Source organism: Molothrus ater, chromosome 1, assembly GCF_012460135.2.
Source record: "Molothrus ater isolate BHLD 08-10-18 breed brown headed cowbird chromosome 1, BPBGC_Mater_1.1, whole genome shotgun sequence".
Taxonomy (NCBI): Eukaryota; Metazoa; Chordata; class Aves; order Passeriformes; family Icteridae; genus Molothrus; species Molothrus ater.
In genome coordinates, this window is record NC_050478.2 from 94,637,752 (window position 1) to 94,662,632 (window position 24,881).

General features: G+C 42.1%; 2 protein-coding genes across 4 annotated transcripts in view; one reads left to right on the forward strand and one right to left on the reverse strand.

Moving 5' to 3' along the window:
- Window positions 1-1,909, reverse strand: part of TSHZ1 (teashirt zinc finger homeobox 1) — a 58,231-nt gene extending 56,322 nt beyond the window's left edge. Inside the window, exons 1-2 of the mRNA XM_036378577.2 lie at window positions 1,855-1,909; window positions 1-942 (exon numbers count right to left, since the gene is read on the reverse strand). The exon at window positions 1-942 is cut by the window's left edge and continues 1,555 nt beyond it. The gene's annotated coding sequence lies outside the window, so the exon portion shown is untranslated. The remainder of the gene's footprint in view (window positions 943-1,854) is intronic.
- A 58-nt stretch (window positions 1,910-1,967) lies between these two features.
- PTGR3 (prostaglandin reductase 3) lies at window positions 1,968-23,512 on the forward strand. 3 transcript variants are annotated; one of them, XR_004981888.2, is made up of 4 exons: window positions 2,169-2,269; window positions 15,431-15,586; window positions 20,389-20,503; window positions 21,988-23,512. XR_004981888.2 is itself a non-coding variant. In XM_036401803.2 (2 exons), the coding sequence occupies exons 1-2, from the start codon at window positions 1,968-1,970 to the stop codon at window positions 9,088-9,090; spliced, it is 1,227 nt and encodes a 408-aa protein (XP_036257696.1). In that variant the 3' UTR covers window positions 9,091-9,942. The 3 variants fall into 3 exon arrangements, 1 of the variants encoding a protein (XP_036257696.1); XR_004981887.2 differs by lacking the exon at window positions 20,389-20,503; XM_036401803.2 differs by lacking the exons at window positions 15,431-15,586; window positions 20,389-20,503; window positions 21,988-23,512 and adding an exon at window positions 8,166-9,942 and having other exon boundaries at window positions 1,968-2,269.
- The last annotated feature ends 1,369 nt before the right edge of the window (window positions 23,513-24,881 follow it).

A 24,881-nucleotide genomic window follows, 5' to 3' on the forward strand; every position in this document is an offset into this window, starting at 1 on the left:
ACTGAAATATAACACACATTCGGATCCCAGGGCTCTCAGACAGTCTCAACTGATAGACAGACACATCGAGCTGCTTTTCCTGCTTCAGTTTGTTACTCCTCCTCCTCTTGCCCACGTCACCCTGACAATTACAAATAGGTCTCACACAAACCCATACCTGTCAATCTTTTTAATTGCTTTGTTTTCATTTTTTCCCTTTCCCAGAGCTAAACAATATGACAAAAAAAAAGTCTTAATACAGCACGGCATAAAAGATTCCTCATGTGAGACACGCGTTGAGGGGGTTGTTATTATAATCCACTTGCTGAAGTGCTGTGCAAGACGCATGTGCTGATTTAACTTCAGCAAAGGTCTTCTTCCAGCAAACTTAAAAAGAGAAAGGAAAAAAAAAAGAGGCAGGCAGGAGATGATACTTCGCCGTGGCACACGTCTACCCAGCATTGAATTAAAAATGATTTATGGGAGATTACAGTTCATCCTTACTTTAAAATACCAACAGATTGCAGAGCGAGAACTGCAGCATATGAAACATACTGCTAATACATTTTGCACAGTATGTGTCTGGGGATTTATATAATGTTAGCTGCGAGAACAGAAGGGTTCTTCCTTTTTTTTTTTTTTTTTTTTTTTTAGTCAAGAAAGCAAATAAAAACTACCCAGCTGATTCCTAAAGGAAAGCACTTGGAACTGCAGTTTTGTTCTTTTTCGGGCAGAAGGGGATTTTCTTTCTTCTTATCACCGCACAATTAAGCATTGAGCTGTTTATACTGGTAGGATGGAGTTAATTCTGGGAACTACACGCGACATCAATGCAACATCTCTATTATATTGCCTTTCTCCACGCAGTTGTACCAAGTTGGGATTGGCGACTCTATCACAACATTGACTTCGGTTCCTTGACCCAGTTGATTCCCTGCGCAGGTTCCCTCACCCAAACGTAACCTACAGAGAGAGATGACTAATTTTTTTTTTCTTCTTTTTTTTTTTTTTTTTTTTTTTTAAGAAGAAAGAAAGAAGCAAGGAGGGGAAGGGAGGGCGAGATTTTCTGGCAGTACAGGGATCGGGGGAAACCCCTGCGACCCAAGCAAACTGACAGCAGCCTGTTACCCTTCCCCTCCCGGCAGGACGGCGACGGCGGGAAGAGCTTCGCCCGTTTAAATCCCCTCCCGCGGCAGGCGCGGAGCCGCCGCCGCCGTCTCGGGGTTGATTCGTAGCACCTTGCGAGGAAGTGAAACGTTTCGCACGGAAGGGGCGGAGCGTCCGCCCGCGGGCAGCGGCTCCTCGGCGGCGGCTAATAACAACATTAGGAGATTAGCTGCAACTTCTCCCCACTTCTCTAACCCTTCCCGGCCGATAATTTACCGTGCTTTCTTCCTACTATTTTTTTTAAATTCCTCTTTTTTTTCTTTTTTTTTCTTTTTTTTCTATTTTTTTTTTGGTAGGGAGAGACCCTCTTTTTGTAAACTAAAGAACGGGGTGGGGGGGCTAATCTGAGGCGTTTCTCTCTGTCCGTCTGTCTACCCCCCTCTCCCCCTCCCCTGTTTTTAAACCCCTTAGTCAGAGGCAGGGTGCAAACTAAAAGCCACCACCACCACCATCTCCTTTAGGAGACACTCCGGCCCGCCGCACACCTGCCTGGCTAGCAAGGCAGAGCAGGCAGGCAGGGGCTGGCGGGACGGACGGCCGCGGGAGAGGGCCGGCCTCGCCCCTCGGTAGTGCCCGCGGTGGCAGAAGACGAGCAGCTGCTGCAGGGGGACCATCTTGCCGCTGCTCCTCCGGCGGCGTCTCCGTGCGGCGGAGGGGCCGGCTGGGAGGGGAGGGAGAACCTGCTGCTCGGGGGCTCTGTTTACGTACACACATAGCTGCGAGCGGGGAGTTTCTCCTGCCGGCGCGTCCTGCGAGCTGCCTGGAGAATCCCGAGTCGGAGCTCTGCCGAGCGGGGCGGGAGAGGAGAGCCGAGGCAGGGCATGAGTTTTAGCGCGAAAAGCGGCGCTTTGCTGAGCTCCCGGGCAGCGCGGTGGTGGTGGCGGCAGCAGCCGTCCTGCGCCGCGGCAGCTCCTGCCTGGTCCTTCGGTGGCAGCTGGTCGCGGCCCATCCTGGACATGTCCTACTCCCGTCAGTTTCTGGATTTCCAGGGCTCGTCCATCCCCAGCTCCATGAAGAAGCTGGTGGTGACGAAGCTGAGCCAAAACTTCAGGGAAGCGGTCACCCTGCAGCAGGACTCGCCCGTGCCACTCCCGGGAGACGGAGACCTCCTGGTCAGGAACAGGTGAGCCCCCGCCTGCCCCCCCGCGCCCCGGCCCCGCGGCCCCCGCCGACTCCTGGCGCCTTGTGGCCTGCTCTCTCCTCACTTCGGAGACCGGCTCCAAAGTTGTACCAGCCGCCATCTGGCGACTGTTAATTTCATTTTATTGTTGTTTTGAACGGCTGGTGCTACAGCTCTGTCACCCTATCCACGTGTGTGGGGGTGACACTTCCTCCTCCTGTGGCGGGGCTGTGTGTGTTTGTCTGTCTGTGCGCGCTGCTCCCGGCGTGCGCCTGCCCGAAGGAATAGAAAACACCCCAGGGCCCTAGTGCCAAAGGGGGGGCGGGGGAGGGGGGGAAGAGGCGAGTGTTATGTTCGGGCAGTGCCAAGGAGGGAGTGAGACGGAGGAAGCGCTCGCAGGGCCCCTCCCTGGGGCCTGCCCGGGCTCGTTACACGCACGTCGTGCCCGGGCCATGAGTGTGTCCCCGGCGCACCCGCACAGCGCCCCGGCACCGCGGTGTGCGGGCGGGCCTGGCCCGGCCCGGCCGCTGTCTCCTCGGCGCGGCCCCGCTGCCCCTCACGGCGCTCTCCGACTTCGCCCCCGCGCAGCCGTGACTCACCGGGGAGGCCGCGGCCGGGCCCGCCGCCCGGGCAGCCCCGGCACCACCCCCAGCCCTGCGCGCCGAGCGGAGGGGGCAGGGCAGACCTCGGCCTCCCTCGCCGGACGCGGGCCCGCAGTTGTTGGTGGCTTTTAGAGAGGAGCCGGGTCGGGCGAAGTGTGAGGAGGTGACATTTTGCTTAGCATAATGCACCGTAAATCCCACGTCCGGCGCGGTGACCAGCTCGCCGTGAAATGAAGACTCCGAGGACAAAACGTGCCTCCCCCCACAGCTGTCTCCATAAAACCTGTTTGTTCTCGGTGCCTCCTTCCTAGACGCCGTCGTTCCTTGCGCTAAAACTAAGTCTTTTGAAGTTCAGGGGTTTCTCTGCTCACGAGGGGAAGCCGAAACTCCGGGAACTTTGGAGCAGACTGCGTGGCTGGCACGGGAGAGAGCAGCGCTCTCAGGTTCTTGTCAAGCAAGGAAATCGTAGTAACAAATAGGTTGCCATGTTCGCCGCGGGAGCTTAAAGATATTAAGCAGCACTAAGTTGGCTTGAGAACAATGCTGCGAGGTCTGCTGAGGCAGTGTGTGACTGTGTGTGTATGTGTGGCGTGTATGTATGACATGTATGTGTCCATGAGTAACACACAAATACAGGGCAAAGAAGTGATAAGGAGAAAGAACAGGGGTTCTTCCAGGAGCTGACGAGAAAGCTGCTGTGGCACTTTAATTCGATGCTGACATCTCCCACTGGGATATCTGAGACCCAAATTCCCTCCAAACCTCAGAAGTGTAAGGCACTGTGTTGCTGCATCCGCTAATGACCTGAAACAGTAATGGCGTGCAACAGCCATCCGGCCGGAGTTAAATTCCTTTCTGTGGAAGAGGTCGAAAGACTTTGAGATACAAGTAGCGAGTACTCTGCTTGGGTGATGCAAGGCAGAGCGACATCCTTGTTTCTCAACTCCCCTCCCTCCCACACATGCACTTGGAGTCTTTCTCATCCAACTCCCCCGCCTGCCCTCCTGTAAATTTTTAAAATTTATTCCTTTTTTTTAACAGCTTCCAATGTAACTCTTCCCATCTCCCTCTCCTCCCTTCTTTTGCTGGGTGGGCTCCCTGGGTGCTCGTGGGACATGCACACTTCATGGTAAAAGGGCTCGTACCACACTAAAGGCAGGAGCTGGTCCACAGATTCAGGCAGGCAATTGCTGGGCTTTAACACATCAGCCTGTCACACACATGTTCCTCTACTGGTACACATGCCTGTGTGGGGATGAAGGGGAGGAAGAGGTGAGTGATGAAGTCTAGAAGTAGAGTTCATACATTTTGTATTACTTGTGGCATTTCTTCTGTCTTTACTGTTCCTTTCTGAAGAATATCATAGAAGACACAGAATTACATTACTGCAAAACATTCACTGTGTACAAGCTGCAGCACGAAGCAAGTTCTGAATGTTTTCCCCTTTCTCTGTCACTCTGGGGAAGGACTATCCCATCCTGAAGAGATGAGTCCCTGACTATTTAGTTTTTTAAGAAAACAACCAACCAAGCTCAAATACAACTATACATTTTCTAATAGGTAGAAGCATACAATTAGAAACAAAACAATGAAAGACTTGGGTTCCAAGAGGGCATTTTCAGATTTGTTCATTTTAGTCCCAGTCACACCCATGAATAGTATTAATTGTTTGAGCTTTTCATGCAAAACAATCGTCATTCACCACAATAAAATCTGGTTTGGGATTTATGGGAATAGGAAATTAAAATCTGTGTGTGGATAGATATTTTAAAATAAGATGCAGTTAGGGGAAACTTTCTTCTGCTTTAGAGAGCTATGCCAGCAACTCTTATTTCTACTTTTTATACAGAAAAAAAAAAAACCACCTTTTACTCAAAAATCCTTCAGAATTAGAAATTAATTTAAGCTATTTTTTTTTACTTTGATTCTGTGTAGTAGAGAAAGGGGAGGGAAAAAGGTGATAAATCCTTAGTGAAGCCATTTAAGTTTTGTATGTCTGTCTGTCCTGTTTTCCAGGGGGGAAAGAGGGGCGGGTGTGGAAGCAAGGGTTTTCCATTTCATTGCAGGAGAAGGGCCCAAGGCTGTGGAGGTTTGGTCCTTCTTAAAGTTGTTGGAGGATTTTTGAGATTTTATTGATGAAGTGACACATTTCATTGCCAAAGTAACTGTAAGAATTTACTTTTGGGCTGGAAGATGGGAACAAAGTTTTTAGAAAAGGGAGTAAGAGGGGCTGAGAAAGTTTCTTTTTTTGAACCAGGGGACTAAAGGGATGGGTCCCAGTGGGAAAAGTGGAGGGCCATTCCTGCTGGGTGTTTGGTCTAAATAATGTTTTTCTTGCGTAGTGCTGGTTTGGATGACTTTGTTTTGTCTGTGTTTAAGGCTGTGATGCTGGTTTTCGGTGTCTCACTCTTTGTTGTGGTACACAAAACAGCATTACTTCCCCCGGCAGCGTCCTCCTGTTTTCTATAATAAACAGTACGAGGGGTTTCAACACTGTTGAGTATAAATAAAACGGGTGACTCAATGTGCATAATTATTTCGAGAAAAGCCAATCTCAGGATTTTTTCACACCCTGCCTCAGGTTTGCATCTTGAAATGAAAGGGGCAAAACTCAACTAGTAACTTCTAAATTAAAGCACAGATTTAAAGTAAGAAAGTGCATGAAGACAACATAAAAGATCTGGAAGGTGTCTTAAAACCCGCTAGCACCCCAAGTAATTGTTTCTTCTGTGCTCTCTACTTTCATCAGTCTCGGAAGTTAGTAAACTGATCTTCAACTTGGAATTCGTACTTTTTCCTACTTTTAAAAGCAAAATAATCTGTGAAACTGCATGCACATCCTACCACCTCACTTCTGTCAGCTGGAATGATAAGGCAAATTAGACACTATGTTTTAATCCAGATGGTGTGTATGATCGTTTTAATGTGCAAGGAATCTAAGACTAAACAATCTTGTTAAAAAAAAAAAAAAAAGTGTATGGGGGGATGTGGGGGGGAAAGAAGCCCTTACAACGCGACCAGGAGTTTTGAGTTTGCACACAATAAAAAGGAGGTTTAAAAAAAATAGGGGGGGAGGGCTAGACAGCAGGCTGCGCTGATTAATAGTGATGAACCTAGAAGCCCAGGGAGGATCATTTCCCGTGGCACGGCCGCCCCGCAGAGACGGGGAGGGAGCGGGTGTGCGAACACGCGTGTCTGTGCGTGTTTGTGTGTGTGTGTGTGCACGGGTGAGTGTGCGGGGGGCAGGTGGTGGCCGGCCCCGCGGAGAGCCCGCATCCCCCGCCCGGCGCGGCGGGGAGCGCCCGGGCAGCGCCGAGTTGCGGCCCCCGCAGCCGCACGCACAAGTTGCGCTGCGGCCCGGGCGGGGAAGGGTTCGCATCCTCTCCGGCTGCGGAACAAAAGCAGCGGTGCGTGTGCGGGAGCCCTGCTCGGTAGGCGTCTGGCCCCCCGCACGACTTGCCCCTTCTCCGCACGCAAAGTTTTTGTCCTCGGAGTGTTTGGTTGTGCTACCTGCCTTTGTGCTCCGGCCGCCAGCGCGCAGCGCCGAGAAGGGGAAGGTCTTAAAAACTGGGGGGCTTGTTCTGCTGTCGCTGCGCTGCCTGCCCGTGTCGGGGTGCGCTGCCCCAGCCGCGGGCGCGGCTGCTCCGCGTCCTGCCCGGGCAGACGCGCGCCGGGAGCGGGAGGAGGGAGCTGAGCCCAGCGGGGAGCCGGGAGCTCCCTTGCGGCTTGGGGCACAGCGGGCGCCCCGGGCTGGCCTGGCAGCTACCGAGAGCCCCGGCTAGGCGAAGCCGTGAGGCCGGTGAGGGGGCGAGCGCAGCTCCCCACCGGGCTCCCACCCTCGGCTCCCCTCCCAGAAGTTGGGGTGTAAGAGCGGGAGGAGGCTGGTCTCGCCTGGCGCCCGAGGGACACGGTCTGCCTCGGTAGCTGCAACTCCGTTACCAATTTTTATACATCTTTTAGCACTCCTCTACGGGAGTCACCGCAGAGCCGGATAATAGAAGATTTTTTGTATCTGCGGACAAGACGTAGGCTTTTTTTGTTGCGGCAGAGTGGCGAGTTAAAGGCAGGATTACCGAGAGCTACAGTCACTTTTACCTATTTAATGCATGGATATGTTTACGCTTACGAGTCTTTTTATACATAACGTTGGTGAAAGTTTGAAACTCCCCATGCTGTAAAGAATGAAGAATATCAAAAGGAGCAAAGCGGTTTTAGTTCTCCCCGCTCTGTGTGCAAGCAATTTAAAACTACACACATATACAAGCTGAGCTTGTTGCTAACTTCAACAATGAAAAGTGCACTGTTTGCCTACTTCTGCAGCTTTTGCATGGTGTCAAATACACCTTTTAGGTTGTCACATCCACACATAGTAACAGTCCTGGCATTTGCTGTTTCATGTGTTTCTTTTTTACATTTTCCAGTTAGCAGAACAGCCTTCCCCAGTCTCTCTTCTCTTGCCTGTGTACATAGTTACTTTAAAAAAAGATTTTTGTATTTGAGCTAGATCATAATATTGTCTTAGGCATTATCTCCGAGCGCTTAATCGAGTTGTGAGAATATCTCTATCTTTCTCTAAAAAAAAAAAAAGCCAAAAAGCCATCCATTTTCACCTGTTAGAGGTCAGTAGGACTTGATATTCAGTTTTACAATTTTACTCCTTCTGTGCAAGGTTGTTTTGATGTGTTGCAAGTAATTTATATAAAGAAAAATATTTTAACATTGACATTAGCTACATCAAAAGGCAAATTTGCTGCAGTGACTCCATCAATTAAAAAGTACTTGCCTACAGTAACATGACCTTGCAAATGACATCGATAGTTAATATGATCATTAGTCATTAACAGTATTATTATATTCAAAAATATAAATTTGTTGCCAGAATCCACATATTTACTGCTCTGCATGTTTTATTCCTCTATGTTTCCAAATCTTGTATGAAGTGGTCAGTTAATTTTCACGCTTTAATCTTTTACAGATTTATTTTCAGCTTCTTTAGCTTGGTCAAGTGGACCTAAGGAAAATATAAGGGTTTTTGTTTTGTTTTGGGGTTGGGTTTTACTTTTTACAGCTTCTTGTTGTTTCTTTTTGTTTAAAAAATTTGTCTGTAATTCTAGAATAACAGAATGGGAACTATGGAAGTCTGATGAAAGTAATCTTTGGAGTCTGCTCATTATTCAAATATACAGATAATTAGAACAAATCTTGTACTTATCCCACCAATTTGAATATAAGGTTTCTCATACGATGAAAACTTGGTAAGGAGTAAATCTGGTTAAAACATTTTTGTTTTCTTCTAGATTTGTCGGCATCAATGCATCTGATATAAACTACTCAGCTGGTCGATATGACGCCTCAGTTAAACCCCCCTTTGATATAGGCTTTGAAGGTGTCGGTGAAGTGGTAGCGTTAGGACTCAGTGCTAGTGCAGATTACTCGGTGGGTCAGGCTGTGGCCTACGTGAAAGCAGGTTCCTTTGCTGAATACACAGTTGTGCCAGCCAGACAAGCAGTCCCTTTACCCTCAGTGAAACCCGAGTTCCTCACTTTAATGGTAAGTGGCGCAACTGCATACCTCAGTTTGAAAGAGCTGGGAGACCTGTCTGAAGGCGAGAAGGTTCTGGTGACAGCAGCAGCTGGAGGAACAGGCCAGTTCGCTGTGCAGCTTGCAAAGAAGGCAAAATGCCATGTAATTGGAACCTGCTCCAGTGATGAAAAGGGTGGCTTTCTGAAATCCATTGGCTGTGACCGTACCATCAACTATAAAACTGAAAATGTTGAATCTGTACTTAGGAAGGACTACCCTGAAGGTGTGGATGTGGTGTATGAATCTGTTGGAGGAAAGATGTTTGACTTGGCTCTCAATGCCTTGGCTATCAAAGGGCGCCTGATAGTTATTGGGTTTATCGCTGGCTACCAAAACCCCACTGGCCTCCAGCCCGTTAAAGCAGAGTTATTGCCAGCAAAACTATTGAAGAAGTCTGCTAGCGTCCGGGGTTTCTTCTTGAACCATTACCTTTCTGACTACAAAATGGCTCTGCAGCATTTGCTCAAGATGTATGAAAGAGGAGACCTGGTTTGTGAGGTGGACTTTGGAGACATGTCTCCTGAGGGCAAGTTCACTGGCTTGGAATCTGTATTCCGTGCTGTAGATTACATGTACATGGGAAAAAACATTGGAAAAATTGTAGTTGAATTACCTCACTCTGTCAACAGTAAGCTGTAAAAACAGAACAATGATATAAATCAGAAGAGAGAAAATGGGCACTTTATGCCTCAGATTTACTAGAAACAATTTCTTTTTTTAAGCTTAGTAATGGATATTATATTAAAAAACAGCATTAAAGTGTTAATAAAAAGGGATGGGTTTGTTGGGTTTTTTTCGTTTGTTTTTATTTTCTTAAAAGTGTTTAAATCAGTGGCTGTAGCAGGGACATAATGGGCCTGTGTTTGATATTGTCACTTAGGTTAGCATGAGACAAGAACATTGTTCTTGACAGAATAAGTCTTGATGCAGAGGCAGATTTAGTCTGTCAGCCTGATTTGATAAGACTTCATCTGTAGTTCAGCTCAGAAAAAAAAATCTTTCAGCAATTTTGATTCCCTGATTTAAAAATAAAATTGTTTGAACAAGAATAAGTAAAGAGTTGTATCTTTGGGTTGCTCTATTAATCTTTTGAAGTTTCTGGGAAAAAATGCTCTTGATTTTCTGTCACAAACATGATAATCATAATTCAGTTGCATCATGGATCATAGTAATATTCCTTGACTGGTTACACAGGGAAATTTATCCTCCAATTCTGACATGTCAGTAATATTAAGCAACTTGACTTTTTTTTTTAATCCTGTCTTTCATAACTATAAACAACTGCACAATTTTCTTTTAAATCTTTAACTACAAGTTGCAATATAGTCTCATTTTGTTGCCTTTTCATTTTCCACTGTTACTGTTTATTGTCCAGTCTCCCCTTTAGTCAGCATTTAAAGATTATTGGAATGGGATTTTGAGCCATGTTCATGTGTGTTTATGCCCTGTATATTTTTTGAAGATTAAATAAAGTTTTTAAAGCTATTTAAATATTTGTGGCATTTATTCATAATTATATGTTTCTTGCTGACTAGCTCTTTTTCAGATATTCTGTTTTTCAGAGTTATTTGACTGATCATTCTTGAAGGGACTTCCTATAATCAGGCCTCTACTTCTACTTTTACCAAATAGTGCTTCTGCAGAAGCCCTCTTGCAAGCAGCAGGACCATTTTAAATCTATAGTCACAATACCTGGTACACGTACTGATGCTCAGCCATAGATTTTCTACTGGGCTCAGTGAAAGGCTTTTGTAAAGTTTCAAAAATTCTTCCTCACCTAGTGAATATTATTAATGGTACATACAGTGGGAATTCCAGCTAGAAGCATAATATTTTCCAGAACAATAAAATACTTGAAACTGCTTGCTCTACATCTTTTTTTCCATAGCAAACTTTTAAGATCATAAAGGCCAATTTTGCCACATCTTTTGAAATTACATTCATTTGTATGCAGTTGAAGAGATGGAAATTTCCTAAGATCATGTGCCTCATAATAAACATAATGATAGACTGATAATGGCTAGGACTTGGAGGAAAAAATCCAGAGTAAACTTAATTTTAGGACATTATTCAGGACTGACTGTACACAACATTTTTGATTGTAACACAGGAAAACATAGATTTTATTTAGTAGTGCAGACAGAAAAATATTTTAATTTTGATTTAGTGCATTCTTAATGTAAATTTTTAGTACATATATCATTAGCATCATAAAGAATTGTGTAAAATGGAGAACTGTCCCTTTCTTGGGCCATGCTTCACTACTAGGTTTAGTCTCACATAGGTAGTTTTGGGTAAAGGTGGAATGGATTGAGTCTTTGTGACCATTTTTCTCTCTTACTAAAGGTGAGCATCGAGCCACCATGATTTTTGTTTTAAGTAAGATCTGCTGTTAGAAACATATTTCCTCTTTCATCTCTGATAATAAAAATATTGTGCTGTGTTTGAGTTTTGCATAATTAGAAAGGTATCTTGGCCTTCCAGCTGAATGCTAGAAGGAAGCCAACATTCAAGTACCAGAGCATTCAAAGTTCTCAGCATTTTATTGCTAGGCATATGTGATGTCTTTCCTTGTTCAGGGATAAAGTGAAGTCCTTGGTCATTAAATGCATCTTAAAAAAACAAGGTTGTTTGGGATGTACTGTGGCAAAAAAAAACTCAAAAAAACAATTGGTTGCATCTGTGATATGTACAGAAGAGTTGCATGAGTAACAATTTTTTCAAATCAAATTCCTGCCATCGAATGCCAAAACCATCCAAGTGGCCCAACTTTCAGATGTGTTGATCACTGTCAGTTCAATAGATTTGCTGTTTCTGAGGCACTGAATTCCGTATGTTTTTGTCATAGAAAATTCCTCCTGTAACTGGATTCTGTTTGGACATACATTCTACTTTCTTATTAATATGTTACTTCATATATAACATTGCATAATTCAACTGCCCCAGGCTTATTCACTGATCAAAACAGGAGAAGAGAGGGACCTTTGGAGGGTTCACACATATATATTCAGATATGACATGTTGTTCGTTTTAATTTTGGCTTCAGATTGTTACTTAGCACTTTCATACTGATCACAGCCTTAATAAAAGGATTACATTTGTTGTATGCATAACTTGGATAGCCAATGTACAAATTTCGTAGCCCTTTTGGTGTTTATGTTTGGCTATGGTCATTGAGCTTGTCTTTTTCATCAATTGTTTATGTTAAGCTGAAGGGGTAGCTCAGGGTCAACATGATAACTCTTCCATGAATGAATATGGAATGAAGAAGTAATTTTTGTTTTTAAAGATACAACTTCTATGCTTCACATTGCTGAAAGAGAGCATTATCAATGCAGAGAGGGTGAAAAGTATTTCCTAAACATGCAGATAAGGCCTTTTTAATGAGTTTCGTAATAAATTTTGTCTTGCAGCAGGGGGAAAAACCCAACTTCTCTTTATTTAAAAGTACATTCTGCAAACTTAAAGTTGTGGGAGCAGCGCTGCCTTTGAATAAGTAAGCTATGATGGATTTAAATAATGTTTAAATATTAGATGCCTCGGAAAATGTATATGGCATGCACACACTGAGAGGTTTAAATGATGATAGGACATTGAACATACAAGGAAAAGAAATACTGTAGAGTCACAGCAAGGGATTAATAACAATACACTTAATATGCTTGCAAAAAAGGTGTATTAAAAGCTGTGTGCACAGTGGGGACTTAAATGATTAAAAATAATAATACATTTGCCTTGGAAGTACTAAGTATACTATATGTAGAGAGCAGGGATTTAAATAATAATACTATTAATAATAGCAGCTCATTGAGATGTGGTTGCTAGCACTACATCCTAATTTTACCTTTCTAAATGAATTTGCTACAGAGGAATCTGGCATTGTTTGCTGAGGCTAATAACCGAATTTCCCTTCCCTACACACATATGCTTCCATGGAAAAACAACAAAGAACTAGATGAAGAGCTGGCTTTTTTCCTGAGTCTGTCACATGTGTGCATACGCACGCGCACACGGACACACACGTACTCACTCGCTCTCTCCTGGCTTGCAACCCTCAGCACATTTTACAGATATGCTTCCTACTTAATTGCTATGCTGGATTCTCCTAATACCTTTTTGAATCAAGTTGGGTTTCTACCAAGCAGTAGTTTGCTGTATGTTTGTATGCGCGCAAATGTGTGCAATGTATATGCACATAAAGTGTATATTTAGTAAGTGGATATGAATAACTGCTGTGTCATGTAAATACAGATAATTGCAATCTCTCAAGGAAAAGTTTGCAGTAGTGTTTGCAGATATTATATATATTCCTACTTCTGTCTGAGGAGTAAAGAAATTTCTCTGCTGAATAGCTGTTAGTATCTATTTTACAAGATTTACTCATTTTCAGGTACCTAATGTAGCTGCTAGCATGCATGCACGACAATACAATTTATATGGTAAATGGAACCAAATAATGGCTTCACTGAATGTTATGGCTGCACTGAAGGGAAATGTCACGGTAAATAGCTGCCAAATTATGGATCATGCCGAAGTGTCACAACTGCACTAAAGACAAATAGCACTAGAGGCTATTGCCACTGTGACGCTTTTGAGTTATGAAGAAGAGGAGCAGCCTGATGTGAGCCTCTTTGTGTCCTCATTATAGCAAAGGGTTACTGGTGCAGTGTACAAGAAAACCTAGTCCTACGTGGTGGCTAGTTATTAATCTGTTCTTTTCGAATCTAACAGCTATAGCAAACCAGAAAATCTTTTCCTTGCTTTATGAATACATATAAACACATACAAACAAAGAAAAACCTCCAGGTTTTATGAATGTAAATGTGTACGGGAAATGACTAGTAATGGAAAAATGTTGTAATAAAATAATCTAATCAAAGAATATTATTAAATTTAATATCATATGTGTCTGAAAGCTTTAGTTGCTTCTTATGCAGATAGATGTGTGAAATATAAGCAATAATGCACTTTCTCTCTTTGTAAAGACTTGAGTAGTAAGGACATTACCAACTAAATTGCTTCTTCTAAACTGAAGTGTGTCCCGGTTTCTTTCATTTTAATGGGAGGGTAATAAAGATGAAAGACTAACATTTTAACTGATGGATCCCTTAAGCTACAGAATAGAAATTTATTATGTTTTGAGGGAATATGCTAAATGCTGAAATGTGGAAAGAAGCAGGGAAATCCCAGGTAAAATAAAAGCAATGTAACCTCTTTTTTCATTGTTATTATTATGACATACATTTATGAATGGAAAACTACATAGTTCTCTTAAGCTGAGAAAAGAAAACACTGATCTTTCTTTTCAGAAAAAAAAGGGGGGAGTTACTTGGAAAAAAAAAAAATTTGGAAATGGAGGGACATCGCTCAGCAAGTGGTCGCTTCTCTCTACGATCACTTTTCAAATCCTGCCTGCAGTGTTCAGGGAAGTGAGTTTGATGCTCTGCACACTATTGTACACACCACAAACGTACCATCCATAACACAGCACAATTGTCAGTTGCTGTTTTACAGAGGGGCCAGGGCTGAACAATCATGGTGGATAAATTACTTTTCTATTCTACTGCAAGTGGCTTTCCTACCATGTGAAGCTTAAGGTCATTGGCAGGGCAGTGAGGGGGAAGCTTATATATTAGTTAAAACTAATGCACTAATAGTGTTCAGATAGAGGAACTAAACCAATTAATTAAAGCTAGGTTTGTTCTTCGAGACGGGGGGATGACTTGGAGAGTTATTTTACCAAGAGACACGCATGTATATGTGTATATATATATATATCTGTACATGTATATGTATATGTATGTATTTTGCCTTCTTACTACACCACTTCTTGCTACAATATTCCTGTAGATAACTTGGGTTTTTTTTCTTTTGTTCTTTAATATCTGCATTAAAACCTTCATAATTCATTACTGAAGAAATAAGAAAATATTCTTCAAAGATTTTAAAACTTTAGTAATAGAATCTGCTTACAATTTTTGCAGTGTAGTCTAAGGGGGGGGGGGGGAAGAAAAACCTGTCAAAAATTAGGTAGAAGATCCTTGAATGGCAATTAGCGTGCCCAGAATTTATTTTATGTGCAATGCAGTTGCAAGTAGCTGCTTCTTATTAAATGAAAATCCTGTATTATGTACTTCAGGAACATTCCGACTAATGAGTATGTAATGTCCTTAGTGTAACACAGAACTTCTTTTTGTGTTCACAACCACAAAATGCTGGAAACTTGACAAATGATATCATTTAAGACAGATGCCTGCCTTAGGGACCTGTTTTTTGGCTTCCTGTTTCTGGTTTTTATTTCAATAACATTTGTAATTGCCACAGGATCTGTACCTGCATAGTGTTTTAACTCCTTCACATATGCCCCAATGCATTAACTCCTTGGGTAGGTACCCGGGAATATTTTTTTTCTTTTTCCCTTTTCCTCCCCAGCTGGTGTGTTCTTCCTGCCTCTCACAGGCGCAGCTACACACATAAATAAAAGCTGGATCTTATTAGACCAGATGAAATGGTAACGTCAAAGGGGGTAAACACGTACTGCACTTGCTGTGTTTTACTAGTGCAGAAGTACATCTAGACCAGGCCCAAGGCAAAACCCGAGAAACTGTGAGGTACAGCCTGCTGGTTCTCAGTGAGAGACAACACGGTTCTGTGTACATGGCCTAGGCACACAGTATCAATGTATATTTCCCCATTAAACTCACATTCTTTACTTAGGTTATAGGGCAGGAGAATTTTTGATGTCACTTCAGTTGATGCTGCATATAAGGGGCATTTTGGCAGTGCTGGTTCAACACAAGTTGTGCCTCCAGCAGAGCCTGCTTCATGTAGAGCCCTTATCACAGGACAAGAGCAGTTTTCAGCTCCCCAGGCACTCAGCATGGATCCTGGCAGACTGCAAGAAACCTTCCCACAATCCATAACAGCCCAGAGGTTTTGGTGGTGGTTTATAGCATGTTCTTTCTCTCTTTTTTTGTAGGTCTTAAAAAAAATATTAAAAATGGACTGTGCACAAGAAGCTTGCATGAGTCTTTGTAGGGGAATTTTCACTGAGCCACTTCACTGAATACTGCAGGGTCCAATAATAACAAAAAAGGCTTGGAAAGAGCATGAGCTTTTGGCACCTATTCTGCAGGTGAGACTTTTCTACTTGTCATAAGCAGTTACCTCTCTGGGACTTACAGTGTTTTCTTATGTCATTTTTAAGCAAAAACTCTGCATTCGGGCCTTCTGTCATAGGACATGCAGACTCATTGCACCTGTACTCTTAAGACAAGTTTATCCCATGAAGTGCTGAACAACTGTATCTTTCTTCAGAACTGGAGCTGATGACTCTAAAAACCTCAAGAAATGTCTCTGTTTACTGCAAGACCAGACAGCACATCATAAAAACCTACCCTCCAGGCTTTCTGTAAGAGAAGGAGGGGGAAGTCTTTATCTTCTGTCACAAGAGGGAGGTCAAAAGGACCAAGCAAGTGCCAGACCAAGTCACTTCTGCTGTTCTAGGGTTCATTTTCAGAGAAAGTAGGCAGGCACACAAATCTCATTAAGCGTTACGAGGATCTGTGCAAAGGCTTCTTGTGCGCTGTCTTAAAACCATACCCCTAAGGGACTCATTCACAAAGGGATAGAAGGAAAGGAAATTTGTATATTTTCTAGAAGCAGTAAGACATGACATGCAGCACGGTTCTGGCTGATTACAGCATGCCTCAGGTGAGCTAGGAGGCACGAGGCTGCCAGCCAAGTGATTTCAGCCACCCAAGAAATACAGCTCCACAGAAATGCATTGTGTGGCATGTCTGATTGCTGCAAAGAAAAACACTCCAACTTCATTCACGTTGGCATGGCATTATTGGCATGACTGTTCCTGGCAGCCTATTGGAAAGTTTTATTTGCATCCAGAGTTTTGAAGGCCATTTCATAAATTAAACAAGAATAATGCTGAAAATGCCTAGTTTATTTGCCCCTTGACACCAGTGTGTAATCCCTCATTGAAGCCCTAATGAGGGGTTCTCCTTGGGTTGTGTTACTTCCAAAATAACCCCTGCATACAAGCAACATAAGATACCTTTCCTCCCTGCATAGGGTGTGGCAAGAGTAGCCAGATGAAAGTGGATAAAATACATTCTTTTTCCTGTATCCTCAGTAATAAAGATGCAGAGTCAGTTACTGGATCATTTGACTTCTTACTGAGCTAGGAAACCTCAATCTGCTATCACAAGTGCCTACAAATAAGAGAGATATTGAGTCGGTTTCCTCTCCTGGGAATGTAAATGAGGAACAAGAATAACACTCTTGAAACAGTGTAAAAACAGTCTCTGAGGAGAACCTGGCTCTTGTTTCTGTGTGTTTGTGTTCATGCTGCTGGAAAAAAACAGTTTTAATGCACAGACCTGCCTAACCTCACATTGTAGTGAAATTTCCCAGGGCCTCCAGATAACTCCCAAAGTCTTGGGAAATTCAGTTCAGTCAATGCAGAAATTCAGTGTTTGCATTCAGTGTTGCTGTAAGAGCTATGGTGGCAATGGCAGCAGCTTTGCAAGCTCTGAGGTCTCAGATGGTGGGCAGTGGCAAAGCAAACCTTGCTCTGGAGAAACTGCTAAAAAGACAACCCTGCAGTTCCCAGGTATGCTCTAAATGAATTGGACTGTGAAGGACAGATTATTGTCCATTCTAGTTCAAAAAACACAGCTTTTCCCCTCACTCCTGTAAGCCACAATCTTGACTTACTTGATAGCTCCGTATTCCATCCCTTCTCCCTCTTTCTCTCTGCTTCCCTCCCTACTCCCAACAAAAAATAAAAGGTGCAAATAATAGAGAGGGAGGCTGCTGGAAGTGTTTCAGGCTTTTCTCTCCCTTTTCAGTGAGAGGTAGGTCAAATTGTCTTGTAATACATGTAAACCTAAGAAAGCACAGAGTTTTGCCTATATGCTCTGCAACAAAATTTAAGTAGATTTATGGCAAATATATACATTTTACATTTTCCACAGAAACAGACAATTTTTCTTTACAACATGTGAGATCTTTTCTAGCTACACAAGAAAAAAAACCAAAAAAAACGACCCACCAAGGTTCTTTTCCACCTGTGTGATTTAATTTGCAGTGTCTCTCATTCTGTTAATGTGATGAAGCAACTTCTTTGGCATTTCTTCCTTTCTTATTTGTGAAAAGTTGCGATGTTCAGCAGTCACAAAATGCACATTGTGGTGCAAAGAGGAAAGAGCCAAATATTCATCCTTTTCCACAAACTTGAAATTGTAGCAATACAAAACATTTCAGCATTGGAACACATGGTATGATGTAGAACCCTGTAAGATGAGTGGTGTGCTGTGGATAAAAGATGCTGTACACATGAGGGTAGTATCTAGCAAGGGCAAAAAAAGGATGTTGATAGTGGTGAGTGGAGGAAAGCCAAAGTCTGTGCTTCACCTGAGATGAGTTCAGGCTTTTTCCCCACCATGTAAATCACATACAGTCCTAAATCCAATAGAAGTGCTTCACAAATATACTGCAGTGAGCACTAATGCCAGTGTCTTTGCTTTCTAGATTATTTTCTTCCATCTTCCTGGCATTATGTCACATTTTCAACTAATTACAGACAATGTAAGGTGGGAAGGTGAAAGCAATTATTTCTTTGCTTCCAGAAATAGTCAGAACTTTACCAGTCATATATAAATGGCATCAGTACCTTTTAATATTTTCAGTAAACAAAATGTTGATAGTGCCTTCAAGTTGCCTGGAGGGGAATGGTCACTCAGGCTTAGATTTTTTTGGCGCTTCTCATCATAATTTTGCCAGAGTACAACTGACACCATGCTTATCCAAATGATGGAAAAGTTTCTTGGTCCTTGAGAACCAGCTGTATTGTACCAGAGAGAATACAGAGAATGGTGCTGTTCCAGTGCTTTCCTATCTGCCACACTGTGAGTGGAAAGGTCGAACAACCCCCAGTCCCGACACTTGTACATCAGGCAATATGAACCAAGCTCTGAAGACAAGCACATTTGCTCTAAGAGCCTGTATCACTCCAAGATACTGTTTCAGAGTCTTGTGGGTGACTTAATCTCTTAGTTCAATGCTGTATTTTAAAAAAACCACCAACCCTAACAGTCCTATTCTCTGTCCCAGGGTTGCCCTGGTTCTGTGCCTGGCAGGCTGGCTTTGCTCTGAAGCGCACCAGCTCTCCATACCTTGTATATTTTAATGCCAACACTGATCTTCAATCAGCCTTGCTCTGGCCTTCCAGTGAAAATATGCCAAAATGTCATAGGTTTCCAAATGAAATGCAAATACTGAACTTTCTGAAATTTACTGATAGTATTTTACTCCTTTACTGCATCTGAGCTGTACCAACGAGGCACATCAGAAACAAGGGTTTAAGATTCCTGACAGCAAAGGTCTTTGCACTTGCCACTCCACAGGTGTCTCAGCTGGATGGTCTGTGGCACCTTGATGATCTTAAAGGTCTTTTCTATCCTAAATTATTCTACAATTCTACCTCCCATTAAGACTATGAGTCCTCTGCTTGCTTGCTCACTCAGCACAATGAAAAAAAGCAATGAAATACTCGAAGTCAGGTCAGACTACCTTTTGTCACATGTAACTGTTATTACACAGATGTCACGGCAGCAGGTGCAAAATAAATACCTGGATAATGGAAACCATTTGCTTTGCCTTTAGCCACAGGCATCAGGTCTGATTTACTTGTGGCTGGCAGCTAAGAGAGCAAGGGAGAGCCAGGTCCCTATAGCCAGGCTCACTTTTACTTGCTCAGAGATGGGAAAAGATAGCCACAGTGGAAGCTGCTCCAGAGGAGATCATCCTATTTTTCACCCATGCCCTCTTCCTCATGTTCCCCTACTGTTCTGCCAGAGCAGGGAGATTTAGCTGAGCCTTGAATCCACACTTACACACTGCCCTTTCATCATTTGGACCTCGGTGGAGGTACACAATCTGGAGCAGTCTTTGCTCAAGGCAAACAAAGTAAAGGAGGAGAGTGACATTTCAGTCTTTCATTGCAGAGTCATTCAGGTCACTCACTGAAATTATAGACACCAGCTTCAGCAATGTTAACAGCCAACTTTAGATTATTAACCATCCTTTTGATAGCAGTACCTTTATGGTGCCAGTGCACAGAGAATTCCTCCAAATTACAGGGTGTCCTAACACAGCCGGTCAAACTGCATGGACCTCTAGATGCAGTAAGCAGTGTAATTAAACCTGTTTTCTCATTTGTTCTTTCCTAGCAGCACTCAAAATACACTCAACTACTGGATGCTGCTCTTTGTATCAGGCTATGAAAAGAAAAGAGATAAGAGTGAAGGGTGCCTTAACAATAGCTCATTAAGAATACATCAACCATTTTCTTTTATTGCATTATTTATGTTTTGGGTGATAATACAACACTATTTCCAGGGCAAAGTGCACTCAAGAAGCATATTGGCCTGTAGGTGGTTTCATTTGATTAGGTTTAGAAGGGGGAAAGCTACAGCAATTTCTTTCACCTGCTGTTATCCTGAAAGACCTGAGCTTTTTCTTACCCTCATCAGGCCATATATTGTCAATACATTTGAGATACACCAAACTTCATTAGCCCTTTCAGATGCTTCTGGGAAAGGCAGTGACTTTTTTTTTATCCCCTAAGGCTCTAAAAATTCTTCACTGCAACAATCACTGGCATGCCTGGTAGGATCCATTTTTTAATATAATGACCTTCTGCATACAAGCAAACAATCATGAAGAGGACCTAAACATTTAGATCATAAAACTGATTTCACACAAAGGAGTCCATGTTAAAAAAACCCTCAACCAAAAATAATAGTAATACAGATAATGGTCATGAAAATGTATTTTCATTCCCTTAACTGTATTTTATAGTTAGTCAAACACTCTGTTAATTACAGTCTTATCTCATATTTTTTCTTTATTCTCTTACAGAGCCATTTTCACTGTCTAATGCTGCTCTGCTGTACATTTTGGTACATAGGTAAAGATCCAAGGATAAATTTTGGCATTTTGGCCCTGGCCATGGAACATTTACTCAATCTGAAATGTAAGAAAAAGAAATTAAACTGATAACCAGAAACTGTAAAAGCTGGGAATTCCTTACTTATTATAATGCAGCTTCATTCTCTTTGACTCTTTCTGTTGCTTTCCTGCCATAAACAATATTAATGATTATTAAAAAAACCCAAACCCCAACAACAAAACAAAACTAAATAAAACAACAACAAAAAACCCCAAACCAAAGCAAAACAAGAAAAAACCCACCCAAATCTGGGAGGTGCAGAAGGGATAGAAACCATCAGATATTCCAAAGAGAACATGAGAGAATTTAGGTTGAAAATGGAGGCTATGGCATAGAGTGTATGCCAGGTCTGCTCCTTGTAATGGAGAGGGACTCTAACAGAGTTCACAGGATGTAAATGGATCACCATGCCTGTGTGTAAGAATTACTTAAGAAACCAGACAAGCAACTAGAAAGAACTGCTCCTTATACTCTTTTAAGCCCTGAAAGTGTCCACTAAATATTCTTACTGTGAAGAAGAATGGCATCTTAATACTAACTGAGAAGGCACATATAAAATACAAATACCTCCAGTGTCTGAAAGAGTTTTGTAGCTAAAAAAACCCTAAACCACAAAACCAAAAAAACATGGGCAAAAGATTTCTGATTTTCAAAGTAATAGAATTAGTTTGACTGTGTATACTATTCACTGCCTTTCTGAATTACAGATCACTGAGATCTCCATCCAGAAATGCAATGTACTGGTATTCATCTTGTTGATGATATATACTCAGAGGGCTATTTCTCTAATTGATAGCTTCATCATTCAATTCAAGATGCATAAGGATAGCTATTGTTATCTAACACTATCATATGTTCCTATTGTTCCACACTTCTCTCCTTGTCAATAGCATCCAAGATATCCTATCTAAATCTTCAAGATAGCAAAAGAAAGGTGCATTATTTGTTGACTCCACACATCGCATTATTAAGCATTTGTGAACAACCTGCACATCTCCCCAGTGACATCTTTAAGTATTCAATTAAAATTGGACAAGAGAGTACACCAATACAAATAAATACTCAGTTATATGAAGGCTTTGCATTGAATTCTTAAATTATTCTAATACAGGTGCTTGCTAGCAGGCACTCAGTTGAAATCAGGACAGTGATGCAAGTGTGAGAATGAATGGTGTATGAAAGGGAGGAAGGCAGATTGCTTTATGGTGGAGTCATGGCAGAGGTTTGACAGGAAATGCTTCTCCCAATACAGCTAAGCAGGGAAGGAGAATCCTATTATATGGATGAGTGGGACCAGCAGTGGCATCTTGTCATTCTAACTTGTATAAGTAAGCAAGCTTAATTGCTCCTTGTCTTTTCAAGATGACTTTCCACCAACAATCTCATTATCACACACATATGTTTATTGCACGTATATGAGTCCCTTCATGCAGACCTGAATGTAGTGAGGAGAGCAGCAATATTACGTTATCCAGTAACATTGTTTTCCCTTTTTTCCTTTTAACCAGGGGATGTGACCTGCCTTCTCCTTCTGCAACTAACAGGGTGACCAGAGGCAGTGGAATGTACCCCAGGAAAGAACAGAACCAGAGGGAAAGCAAGCTGTCAAGAGAACAGTGTACTGAAGAGGAAAAATGTAAAACATGACTTCTATTTACCATGATTAATATGTAAAGTTAACATGTTTGTCATGGAATATATTAATATGTATGTTTTCCCATTATGTAGATATTTTCTTATATTACTTATTAGAAAGGGATACAATCACAATGATGGGGCAAGAATGCCACTTAAAAATTAGGTGATGCCCAGTCAACATAATATAACCACTACAGTGTCATTTCTGATTTAGATGTGGTGATATCAGTATAATTGCCTCTGGGAAGAAATTAAAATGGCTGTTAATGATAAATAAAATGACAAGAAGGAGGATCCTCCTTCACATATAATTCCAAGCAAAATACAGCTGATGAATTCCTTGAGCACTTGGTGCTGTTCATTGATAAAGAGGAAACAAGCAGGTTTTGTGCAGCTGCATGGACATAAGAGCTGCCCTGTCCTTTCCCAAGCCCAAATGTAGACACCATAGGTCTAAAAAGATTTCACCCCCTATTTCCACTCAGGGGAGGTGTAATAGTGAAGCTTACATGAAGTGACTATTAACAGTATTCCAGCAGAAAGCACTGTACATAACAAAGAGAAAGTTAAGCAAAAAGAGGGTAGAGGCAGGGAGACGACAGTGCATGTGGATACTTTACAAAACCTCCAAATATTCCTGCCTTGTCTCTGTCACCATAGGCAGCCTTAGCTCACGGATCAAAAGACCTTCATATATTTGTTTTATATCATAAATGTGTCAAGAATGAGCTACACAAAGCATCATTCACCCACTGCACATGGCTTGTTAGCCTAGTCGAGAGCATCTTTCAACTCATTCACACATTAAAAGCCAGGAAACCAACATTTGATTACTAGTTCTAGCATTAAGATCAAAGACCATATCTTCCCATCTGTGAAAAGCAGGAGCCAAGTTGCTTTCTCCTCTTTCTGCATTTACAGAAGAATTGAAGAGTCAAGGCACAAAATCAACATTGTACTCCACATCCCATGAATAACACAGTTCCAGCCTATAAAAACACAAAGCAGCCACTATAACTTATATACATTTTCTTGGAAAGAAGTATAAGCAAATCTGTAGTCACATCTTCACAGTACTCCTAGTCTGCAGTTATCCAAAGCTCAGAGTGGCTTGATCCACAGGTGTTATCCTAGTGTATAAAATTACAACACCTCTTAAGAGGGAAAATACCATATGCCTGCCATTTACTCTTCTCTTGATATCTTCAAAATCAGATGGTGGTGTTAAGGTTAGATTAAATGAAAGCACTAACTTAAAATCACAAAAACTAAACTGAAACAGGTGGGGTAAGTCAATGTTATTCCATTGTCACAGTTAGGCTTTTACTTACCTGTTGGTCAAAGAAGCTTGAAAATATAAATAAATAAAAATCAGCCTTAACCTGGAGAATAATATGTCCACTTTCAGGTGAAACTTATTTGTTGAGAGAATGGAAATTCTTCTGCAGGGGATTTACTCTTAGGCACATGTAGCCAGACCATAGCAGGGCAGTGAAAGAAGAGAGGATAAAATAATGAATAATGTGTAACATGCTTTCTAAAATATGGCAAATTAACACAGAAAAGACTCTAGTGAAACAGCTGAACCACTGACCTAGCATTTTGAGATATACAGGATTTTATTTTTTTTTTTTGGTGGTGGTCTGTTTTACTACACAGCATGTGAAAGGAGTGCAGAGCTTAGCCAGCCCCCAGCTAATTGCTTTGGCTCTTTTGCATGAAGATCATTTGCTGACAAATTGTTACAGACACATTTAGGCACAAGTTTTTATAGGATGCCTGGTGCTCTTTATAATGCAATTAGCGTTATTTAGTATACATGTTTTCTTATGCATTGTTGTTCTTTCACTGGCAAACAATAACAATGAAATCTGCACCCTTCAAGTGGCTGAATCTTTCCTCATGTTTCCTGGATTTGAGCTCTCTTTTGGGAGTATAGAGTCATCAAAAGAAAAATCCTACCTAATGTTTAGTAAAGACCATTTTATTTAATGTCTGTTTGGGAAAGTTAGAAGAAAATGTGGACTGAGGTTGATCTTATTCTTCTGCCAGCTTGACAAAAGACACTAGGAACAGTTTATTTTAGAAAGCAAAGAGTTTTGATCTGCTCCAAAGGAGCTGCAAAGAAAAGCCTTCCTGTGAGATCACATATTGGAAAACTCCTTGCAGTATTTACTCAACCATGCCATGGTTAGGTTATGAAAAATTACCAATTCTGACATCTCTAAACCTCTGCTCACCAGCAAAGTATCAAGGGGACACCAGGTCTGCACCTCTTCCAGCAATGGTAAGGTTGTCCAGGCCACAGGTTCTCTATATATGTATCCTTTTGTGCAAGACACACCCCTACCATCAGGTACTGCAATGGTGTTACATGCCTGGTCTACCTTTAAGCCATGCTGACATTCATGTGCCAGGTATGCCTCCCTTCTACCAGGGAGGACCCAGTCAGGTAATCCTGAAAATGAAGTGTTCTGTGCACCTGCCTGAGATGCAAGCAGGGAATAAACTTAAATTCATTTATTCCAAGGTGATTCAAATGTACACATTTTAGGATGGTCCTAACCACAAAAATATAAGGATTTTTTTTGAATAGGGATATCCCTTTTTGAATTAAACATAGCAAGAGAACTCTTAAAAAATAAAAAAAGAGTAGAGGCACTGCTCTGCAGCCTGAGAGTCCTGTTAGCACAGAATTTGATTCACAATTTCCCACCCTATTCCTACTGCCTCAAAGTACCTAAAACTTTACATCTGGGCACCC